General features: G+C 36.2%; 1 protein-coding gene across 1 annotated transcript; it reads right to left on the bottom strand.

Moving 5' to 3' along the window:
* Positions 1 to 779: 779 nt before the first annotated feature.
* LOC107777180 (late embryogenesis abundant protein D-34-like) lies at positions 780 to 2449 on the bottom strand. Its single transcript, XM_016597170.2, has 3 exons — positions 2041 to 2449; positions 1380 to 1709; positions 780 to 1296 (listed from the first exon to the last, which is right to left on the bottom strand). Exons 1-3 carry the CDS (start codon positions 2362 to 2364, stop codon positions 1126 to 1128), a joined length of 825 nt encoding a protein of 274 aa, XP_016452656.2. The 5' UTR covers positions 2365 to 2449; the 3' UTR covers positions 780 to 1125.
* Positions 2450 to 11273: the final 8824 nt, after the last annotated feature.

Here is an 11273-nt window from a genome sequence, read left to right as displayed (position 1 = left end):
TTCTATTTATATTTGTACAACTAACTAACTCTAAGCGGTTACAATTAACTATACTTAGTACATAAATAGCTGGACCACTATACTCACCAAGTACTTACTAACCTGGAAAATTTGATGGGTAATTCTTCGAACTCTTATTTCTTTTCCTCCTAAAATGATTTCATTTGGTTGCGGGACTTGGGGTACCCCGCTGGACAAGAACAATGAGGAAGAGGCCTATTTGAGAAGCTATGCCTACCAGGTGATGATGATAACGACGTCGCTCGGAAGAAGGCAGATAAATTACTCCCTCCGTTTCAATTTATGTGAACTTGTTTGATTGAGCACAGAGTTTAAAAAAAATGAATATTTTTAGAATATTTGATCATAAACAAGTCAAAAGGGGCCCGAGAGTATTAGTGTGGTTATAAAAACTTCTCGTTAAGAGTAGAATTATAAGTTTAAGCAAAATTATTTTCAAATTTAGAAAGGGGAGATTTTTTTTATAAACGGACCAAAAAAAAAATAAGTTTACGGAATGGAGCAGTTGATTTTGATGCTTCTGCCTTTGGAAAGGTGGAGCCTATGTGGGGGTGGTAATCCAACTGTAAGATTGGATTCTGGGTCCATTACGTGCATGGCAGTATATAGCACAGGGCACTTCCGGTGATTTGATATTATTTCTAAATATGTAAATTTTAATTTTAAAAACTTAAAATATTTATATCTAAATTAGGATAAATAAATGAACAAATATTTGACCCTTATATTCAGAAAAGCTTCAAGCAAATTAAACAAAGTAAAACAAAAAGTTAAATTGTCATTTTATATGTGAAAGTAAATAAGCATAAACATCGATAAGGTAACACATACACGACTTAGAGGGACAGTTACAATAGTTCCTGCACGGCCTTAAAAAACACAAGGGATAACATTCAACATTTCTTTGACTATAACTGACTACTACTACTACTATAATGCATGCTAAAGCAACATTAAACTAGCATTGAGTAGGTTGCTTACAAGCCTCAAGGCAACAGATACACAGCAAAAAGTGGTTAGAAAAGCACAACACATGGAATATAGTCTTAAAAGTGGGAGATAAAGCAGCAAAACTATGCTTAGGATCGATTCTAGTTAAAGAAATTAAGATTGTTGTTGACTCCTTTCGTTTAGCCTAGCAGCAACAGTCACAGAAGCAGCAACACCACCAGGAGAAGTGGACATGTCTTGTTTGTTGCGTATCTCTGCGCCTACCACTCCTTCTGCATCCTGCCTTGTCGCTGGCCTATCTGCTGGCAACACCGTAGTAGCACCCTGCAAAAAGAAATCCAAATAACATGAACAAACAGCAAGAAAATATTATCTCTAAAATTCATTAGAAATACGTTGCTTCTTACCGATAAGACATCTCCAAGCTTAACTTTGTCCTCGTCTCTCATCATAGATTCATTATAGGCTGCAGCCGACTGAGCAGTCGCTGCAACCCCACCAGGAGTGATAATATTGCTGCCTGTTGCTCTTATTTCAGCAGCTTGGATTGCTGCTGCATCGCTCTGATCTATTGGTTTGCCTGGTATTGTTTGCGCAGTTGCTTCAAGAGCTTGTCCTATTGTTATCCCTCCACCTCCCTGTTGCTGTCCTCCTCCCCCGCCACTGCCTTGTTGTTCCTCTACTCCTCCTCCACCTTGAGCCATCCCTCCTGTTGGCTGGATGTATTGTCCAACTACCTGGGGATGCAACTTGTTAAAAACAGTAGTTTTATACTAATACTGAAATGGTCCAAATCTTTTATTCTAATAATATTCAACTAAATTACTAGTTTTATCATAATTAATGAACTTACTATAATTAAAGGGAAGCTTGGCGTAACGGATAATCACAGGTACAACAGCGGGGAGCCTAGGGCACGGGCTGCTTTTTTACATTTTTACTATAATTAAGTTAGAAGTTAGCCGATTGGTGTAGTTTTTACTTTATTAGTGTATAAAATATAAGCTTAAATAAAAGGAGCAGGTACTCAATATATTGGAATAAAGTCAATCATACAACATTAATTACCTGGCCGGCAACTGATTCAGTGATTATATTAGCTCCAGGAACGGCAGTGCCAGTGACAGTGACACCCTCTCGAGCCGCAACATCAGTAACGTCACCAGGTTGAACAGCACCAGCACTGATATTATAATTAGCTGCAGATTGCATGGCAGCTGCTGGACCACCCCTTTGCGTTTGCCCAAGCACGGCCGTTTCAGCACTCTGCATCATGGCTGCATCTTCTGGCTTAATAGCCTTCTCCCCTAGCTCGCCAGAGACACCAAAAACGTCTCCGTATTTAATAGGGTCCCCTTCACCCTGTGGCCTTCTTGGTTGTTCCTGACTCATTTTTTTCTTGGCTAAAATACTCGAGACTTAATTCACTTCAATTCGAATTACAAGATGTTGGATATGGCTCGCTCGAGAAAATTAAGACAGATATATAAATGTGGAAGTAGGCTTGTTTGGGTGGAGACGAGGATTTTTTGGACAAGTGGCTATTGAAGAAGTGTGTGGTGGCGTAAATGTTAAATGTGGCAGCTAAAGAGCGAAGCTTAGGAGGCAGCAGGCCACTTGTCAAACTACATCTTCCTTATGGCAGCGTGTAATGTTCCTTATCCACTGCTTTGTATAATTTCTTCCATCAGTCACCTAAAGTTCAATGCAACCAATTATATTACTGCTATCAGCAACTCCAATTTTGTTTATGATTAGTGCTCTATCTTAACTTATTCTAAGCCTGTTTAGTTGGAAGGTAATTAAAACTTCTTTTGTTGAGAATTAGTAGAAGTAAATAAGAGTACGTAGAATTATTCTTTCCTCTCACGTTTATTAAAAGTTTTTCCGGATGTTTAATATATACACGGAATCATATTACCACAATTAAGTTATACTCACTCCGTTACAATTCATGTGAACCTATTTTCTTTTTAGTTCGTACCAAAAAGAATGACCTCTTTCCTTATTTGGCAACATTTACATTTATGCAATGTTTTATAGCCACACAAAATATATATGTCTCATTTTACACCACAAGTTCAAAAATCTTCTCTCTTTTCTTAAACTCCGTGCCCAGTCAAATGGGTTCACATAAATTGAAACGAAGGGAATATATTATTAAGATAAGAATATATATCAATCAATTATGATTTGATGAATTCATTGATCCGAAAACATTAGGTGGCTTTTTGCCCTTCTCACTTAATGATTTTAAAATCTTACAAGATGTTAGGATCGGAAAACCGGGTAGTGCGGAATTTAGCCAAATAACGTTATAATGACAATAACAAAGACAATGCAAGTTGATAATAACGACAATTAAAGCATATAAAGAAGATACAAATTTAACGTGGTTCGGTCAAAGTGACCTACGTCCACAAGCAGAGAGGAACAATTTTACTATACCAACAATAGTACAAAATAGAGTACAAAATTAGAGTAAATACTCTAATTAGTCCCAAATACCCCAAGAGAATAACCTCACAAGATCACTCCAAAGAAAGGGTTCACACAAGTGTTTCCCAACACTCACTCTCTTACAAAATACTCTATAATGAAATAAAGGAGGAGAAAGAAATACAAGAGTGAAAAACTCTTGAATTGGTGTGTTTTCAAATGAGGAGAAGCTCCTCTATTTATAGCAAGAAATCCTTGGCCTAATAATGGATATTATGTCATGGCAAATGTCATGAAAATTTGGTCATATTACAAATCTCCACCTTGGCCTAATTTCGGCTTATATATAGTAAATTTGCTCCATCTTCTCCGCAAAAAACCCAATGCAAAATCATTCTTCATAAATGCCAATCAAGTTCACGCAAAGCTTGAACTTAGACACTGGAAGAGGTTTTGTGAACATGTCAGCAGGATTGACTCTAGTGTTGATCTTCTAAACAGAGACTTTTCCTTCAGCAATAGTTTCTCGGATGAAATGATACTTTATATCAATGTTCTTCATCCTCTCATGATATATTTGATCTTTAGTCAAGTGAATGGCACTTTGACTATCACAGAAAATGATAATACCACCTTGGTGTAAATTGAGTTTCGCAAATAGACCTTCCAACAATAAAGCTTAATTGATCGCCTCGGTCACTGCCATATATTCTACTTCGGTAGTAGATAAAGCTACTACATGTTGTAATGTAGCTTTCCAACTAATAGCGCAACCACCGATGCAAAATACATAGCTTGTCAGTGATCTTCTTTTGTCAAGATCACATGCATAATCTGAGTCTACAAAACCAACCAAAGTGTTAGTATTTCTCCCAAACTCCAAACATGTGTTTGAAGTACCTCGCAAGTATCTGAGAATCCATTTCACAACATGCCAATGTGCTTTACCAGGGCAAGCCATATACCGGCTTACCATGCTCACTGCTTGTGAAATGCCTGAACGGGTACAAACCATTGCATACATAATACTGCCGACTGCACTGGAATAAGGAACTTGTGCTATGTACCTCTCTTCTTCCTCTGACTACGGGGACTGAGCAGCTGATAACTTTAAATGAGTAGTAAGAGGGGTACTAACTGATTTAGCATCTTTCATGCCAAACCTCTCCAAGACTTTCTCCAAGTACTTCTTCTGGGTCAGAAATAGCATGTTGGCTTTTCAAACTCTTTTGATCTCTATGCCAAGGATTTTCTTAGCTGTTCCCAAAGCTTTCATCTCAAATTCACTTTTCAGCTGACTTTTCAAGTTGTGAATTTCTGTTAAATCCTTAGCAGCAATGAGCATGTCATCAACATATAATAATAGGTACACAAATGACAACTATCATACATGCTCCTCGAATAACCATGACCCAACATAAAGGAATCAAACCTTTTATACCATTGTCTTGGAGACTGCTTTAATCCGTACAAGGATTTCTTCAACAAGCAAACATGATCTTCTTTTCCTTCAATTTCAAATCCTTTAGGTTGATGCATGTATATTTGTTCCTCAAGATCGCCATGTAAGAAAGATGTCTTAATATCAAGTTGTTCTAATTCCAAATCATACATGGCAACGAAGGCAAGCAAGACACGAATAGAGCTATGTTTAACAACAGGTGAGAAAATATCATTAAAATCAACTCCTTGTACCTGACTATAGCCCTTTGCAACTAATCGTGCCTTATACCTCGCATCTTCAACCCCTAGAATGCCATTTTTTTTCTTGAAGACCCATTTCAGCCAACAATTCTTTTTCCTGATGGCGGCTTCACAAGAGACCAAGTACCATTCTTGTGGAGAGACTCAATTTCTTCATTCATTGCAATCAGCCACTTCGCTGAGTCAGTACCAGAAACTGCTTCTGAATATTTTGATGGTTCTCCAATTTCTTCCGTTTCCTATGCAACTGAAAAAGCAAATGCAACATAATCTCCAAACCTTAATGGTTGTTTACCTTATCTTCTTGGTCTATGTTTGGCTATAGAATACTCCTCTTCTTCTGGTTCAAATTCAGGAGTCTCAACTTCAATAATTTCAGCTTCTGTCTCAACTTTAGGAGTTTCAACTGTATTTTGCTCCAAAGTTTATAAGCTTGGCTCAGAAGGAATGCCAATCTCAATCTCCACCTGGTTCTGTGTACTCTTTCCTTTATCTGTATTACAAGAACTAGAAGACTTTTTTCTAGAATGTAACATAGAGGATTCATCAAAGATTACATTTTTGCTAATTATAAATTTTTTTGTCGTGGGATCAGGATACCATAGTCGGTATCCTTTCACCCCGGATGCATACCTAAGGAAAATGCACTTTTTAGCCCTTGGCTCTAATTTTTCATCATTTACATGCATGTATGCAGGGCAACCAAATATCTTTAAATCAGAATAATTAGGAGGAGTACTTGACCACATTTCCTCTAGAGTCTTAAAGTTCAAAGGTGCAGAAGGAGCTCGGTTGACAATATAACAAGCTGTAAAAATAACTTCGGCCCAAAAGGCATTTGTCAACCCAGCATTTGAAATCATGCAACGAGCCCTTTCCAAAAGATTTCTATTCATCCTTTCTGCCACACCATTTTGCTAAGGTGTCATTCTCACAGTACGATGTCGAGCAATTCCTTCATTCTTGCAAATTTCGTTAAATTAATCATTACAAAATTCCAAGCCATTATCTATTCTAAGCTGCTTAACCTGTTTTCCTGTTTGCTTCTCAATCAAAATTTTCCTTTGTTTGAAATTTAAGAAAACATCACTTTTATTTTCAGGAAATAAACCCAAACTTTCCTTGAATAATCATCAATGAAAGTTAACATATACCTCGCACCACCTTTTGATGGGGTACGTGAAGGACCCCAAAGATCTGAATGAATGTAATCCAAAGTACCTTTTGTTCTATGAATCGCTGGAGATTTGAAGCTGACTCTTTTCTGCTTCCTGAACACACAATGTTCACAGAACTCCATATTTCCGGTACTTTGGCCACATAAGAGACCTCTTTTGCTGAGGATGAAAAGATCTTTTTCACTCATATGCCCCAATCGCATATGCCACAATTTGGTGATGTCAGAATCCGATTTATCTGATATTGAAACTGCAGCAGCACCTGTAATAGTAGATCCCAAAAGAGTATACAACGTACCAGATCTGCGTACTTTCATGATCACAAGAGCACCATGAGGAATTTTCAAAACTCCACCTTCACTTGTGTACTTGCACCCAAGAGATTCTAGAGTACCCAAAGAGATGAGAATTTTCTTCAAGTGAGGAACATGTCTAAACATCGGTGAGAGTTCTCACCACACCATCGTGCATTTTGATTTGGATTGTACCTTTTCCAATAACTTTGTAGGCAGTATTGTTGCCCATCAAGACAACTCCACCTCCAATAGATTCATATGTGGTAAATAAATCCCGACTGGGACAGATATGATAAGAATAACCCGAATCTAAAATTCACTCATTGTTAGATTTGAAACTATTATTAGTTGCTAAAAAATAGTTTCCTCAGTCTCATCAGCAGCTACACTTGCTTCGGCAGTGTCAGTATTTTTGTGCTCATTTTTCTTTTCTGTATGTTTTTCTTTGTTTTTCAATTTAAAGCATTCAGAAATAATGTGAACTTTCTTATGACAATATTTGCACATGATATTTCTATATCTGGATTTTGACCTTGATTTAGGTTTCTCACTACTTGAATCTTTCTTATTGGATCTACCTCTTATGAATAAGCCTTCCCCTTGGTTCCCACTAGTTTCCCCAGTAATATCTCTATCTATTTGTTCTTTTGATTTCAAAATAGATTTGATATCTTTATAAGAGATATTATCCTTTCCATAAAGCATAGTATCTCTTATATGTTTAAATGACTGGGGTAAGGAAACAAGCTATAACACAACTTGATTCTCATCTTTGATTTCAGCATCTATGCTACTTAAATCCATAAGAAGAATCAAAAGTATCAAAATATGTAAGTATAGAGGTACCTTCAGCCATATGAAAAGTGTAGAGTTTTTTCTTTAGGTAAAGTCTGTTTTCTACTGTTCTTTTCATATATAGGGTTTTAAGATTTTCCCATATGCCTTTGGCTGATCTTTCTGCTGCAACTTCATGCAAAACCTCATTTGAAAGATTTAAAATAATACCTACTTTTGCCTTTTTGTCTATGACGGCAAACTCCTCGTCCGTCATTTTATCTGGCATCTTCTCCTTTCCTTGAAGTGCCAAATCTAAGCCATCCTGAATTAGGATAGCTTCCATCTTTAATTGCCACATTTCGAAGTTTGCACTTCGGTCAAATTTCTCAACATAAGACTTTGTTCGAGTCATTTTGGCTATTTAAACTAACCTGGTTAGATCTGGCTCTGATACCAATTAGTTAGAATCGGGTTACCGGATAGTGCGGAATTTAGCCAAACAACATTATAATGACAATAACAAAGACAATGCAAGTTGATAATAACGACAATTAAAGCATATAAAGAAGACACAAATTTAACGTGGTTCGGTCAAAATGACATACGTCCACAAGCGGAGAGGAGCAATTTTACTATACCAACAAGAGTATAAAAGAGAGTACAAAATTAGAGTAAACACTCTAATTAGTCCCAAATACCCCAAGAGAATAACCTCACAAGATCACTCTAAAGAAAGGGTTCACACAAGTGTTTTCCAACACTCACTCTCTTACAAAATACTCTATAATGAAATAAAGGAGGAGAAAGAAAGACAAGAGTGAAAAGCTCTTGAATTGGTGTGTTTTCAAATGAGGAGAAGCTCCTCTATTTATAGCAAGAAATCCTTGGCTTAATAGTAGATATTATGTCATGGAAAATGTCATGATCCATAAATTTTGTTATAATGGATATTATGTCATGGAAAATGTCATGAAAATTTGTCCATATGACAAGCTTTTTAGTGTGTAATTGTTTTATTGATTTTGGGAAAGGTTGAAGAACTTCAGAGGCTACATCCAACAGTATCAAGTGCTCAATTTTAGAGAAAAAACAAAGAGTGCAAAAAGAAATGGATTCACCTACACATGATATGAAATGTTCAATCTCCAATGATATTGTATGAGTCAAAAATTATCTCTAAAATGCTTAAGTCAAGATAGCATTAGTGAGGCATTCGCAGGCCACCATGCGTCGCCGATGCGACTCCAATAGAGACTTGCCCAAGGTCGAAGTGGTTTAAGAAACAATGAAGGTTGCGTTCGAAGAGTCAGCGGGGATATTAAGGTCGAGTAGTCATCAAATATCAAGGTTGAGGTCAAACACCCTTGACAGAGTTATAACAGCTAATTTTAAGATAGGACACTAAAGAGAATATTCTAGTGGATATTCTCTACACTTGTACTACTAGAGTTTCTAGGAACATGTTCCCTATAAATAGAAAGATACAATGATAAGGGATATGAGATATTCATTTGTAAAGAATACATTAACTTTATAGAGAGAATCTGGTCTTAATGCATATATAGAAAAATCACCTTTGTACCAAGATTCTTGTCTAGCATTTCCACCGGATCCAAGAACAACCCAAGTGTTCAAAGGCTTATCAATTATTCATCATTATCAGAAAGAATAACCATTGATTTCATCCCTTTTCGGGTGACTCAAACGTTTTATTTACCTAAATGCCATTTATTGTTATTTATTAATACTTAATCCCATATTCCTGAATTAGGATAGCTTCCATCTTTAATTGCCACATTTCGAAGTTTGCACTTCGGTCAAATTTCTCAACATAAGACTTTGTTCGAGTCATTTTGGCTATTTAAACTAACCTGGTTAGATCTGGCTCTGATACCAATTAGTTAGAATCGGGTTACCGGATAGTGCGGAATTTAGCCAAACAACATTATAATGACAATAACAAAGACAATGCAAGTTGATAATAACGACAATTAAAGCATATAAAGAAGACACAAATTTAACGTGGTTCGGTCAAAATGACATACGTCCACAAGCGGAGAGGAGCAATTTTACTATACCAACAAGAGTATAAAAGAGAGTACAAAATTAGAGTAAACACTCTAATTAGTCCCAAATACCCCAAGAGAATAACCTCACAAGATCACTCTAAAGAAAGGGTTCACACAAGTGTTTTCCAACACTCACTCTCTTACAAAATACTCTATAATGAAATAAAGGAGGAGAAAGAAAGACAAGAGTGAAAAGCTCTTGAATTGGTGTGTTTTCAAATGAGGAGAAGCTCCTCTATTTATAGCAAGAAATCCTTGGCTTAATAGTAGATATTATGTCATGGAAAATGTCATGATCCATAAATTTTGTTATAATGGATATTATGTCATGGAAAATGTCATGAAAATTTGTCCATATGACAAGCTTTTTAGTGTGTAATTGTTTTATTGATTTTGGGAAAGGTTGAAGAACTTCAGAGGCTACATCCAACAGTATCAAGTGCTCAATTTTAGAGAAAAAACAAAGAGTGCAAAAAGAAATGGATTCACCTACACATGATATGAAATGTTCAATCTCCAATGATATTGTATGAGTCAAAAATTATCTCTAAAATGCTTAAGTCAAGATAGCATTAGTGAGGCATTCGCAGGCCACCATGCGTCGCCGATGCGACTCCAATAGAGACTTGCCCAAGGTCGAAGTGGTTTAAGAAACAATGAAGGTTGCGTTCGAAGAGTCAGCGGGGATATTAAGGTCGAGTAGTCATCAAATATCAAGGTTGAGGTCAAACACCCTTGACAGAGTTATAACAGCTAATTTTAAGATAGGACACTAAAGAGAATATTCTAGTGGATATTCTCTACACTTGTACTACTAGAGTTTCTAGGAACATGTTCCCTATAAATAGAAAGATACAATGATAAGGGATATGAGATATTCATTTGTAAAGAATACATTAACTTTATAGAGAGAATCTGGTCTTAATGCATATATAGAAAAATCACCTTTGTACCAAGATTCTTGTCTAGCATTTCCACCGGATCCAAGAACAACCCAAGTGTTCAAAGGCTTATCAATTATTCATCATTATCAGAAAGAATAACCATTGATTTCATCCCTTTTCGGGTGACTCAAACGTTTTATTTACCTAAATGCCATTTATTGTTATTTATTAATACTTAATCCCATATTCCATCTTTTTGGATCATTGAATATTGCTATCTGTTGCACCCTATTTTGCACTAGACAAAACAAGATTCAACTTGTGATTTCTCTGTTGTTGATAAAAGAGAGTCGCCACCTAATATTTAAAGGTATACTAGGGTACTATTTAATTACTAAGTAATATTTTTTATAGGTCTGCTAACCGGTGAGATTATGTATAAGAGTTCTTGTTCTTCTAAAAGGAAGGTGTTAGACACCCCTTAACATCTACTTGAGGTAGCTCCATATGACTTAGACTAGTTTTAAGGGATCAATTGTCTGTATTATGCTTGATTACTATTAAAGAGTATAGTCTACTATGTATCTAAGGGAGAGTATAAAAGGGGATGTGAGACTTAAGATGAGTGTGAATTTATAAAGGAGTATATGTTGGTGGATATAGTGCAAAGAGTTTTGAAATATGTATGTAAATGGTCTATATTTTATAAAACTTATGAAAAAAGGTTAAGTTATGAAAACAGTTGATTTAGGGGATAGGTGTGATTCTAAGAGGTGTTTGTAAAAGTAAGCCTAAGATATACCTTGAATTTCAAAACTTTGAAGAAAAGCGGTCTTTTGAAAATTCCATTTGGGGCGACAGTACTTCACCTTTTATGAAAATTCTGATTTTGCCTCGTGATAGTGAAGCTTGCAATTCAGTTCTGATTTCCTTTTGAAAATGGGCCGCTGTTTT

This window comes from Nicotiana tabacum, chromosome 14, assembly GCF_000715075.1.
Source record: "Nicotiana tabacum cultivar K326 chromosome 14, ASM71507v2, whole genome shotgun sequence".
In the NCBI taxonomy this organism is placed as follows: Eukaryota; Viridiplantae; Streptophyta; class Magnoliopsida; order Solanales; family Solanaceae; genus Nicotiana; species Nicotiana tabacum.
This window is presented reverse-complemented; position numbering and strand designations above follow the sequence as displayed.

Excerpts from the sequence above, each read along its gene's own strand:
- LOC107777180 (XM_016597170.2), bottom strand. The coding sequence starts at position 2,364 with ATGAGTCAGGAACAACCAAGAAGGCCACAGGGTGAAGGGGACCCTATT. Across the intron at positions 1,710-2,040 it reads CTGAATCAGTTGCCGGCCAG|GTAGTTGGACAATACATCCA; the intron begins GTAATTAATGTT and ends TTGCATCCCCAG. Across the intron at positions 1,297-1,379 it reads AGCTTGGAGATGTCTTATCG|GGTGCTACTACGGTGTTGCC; the intron begins GTAAGAAGCAAC and ends TTCTTTTTGCAG.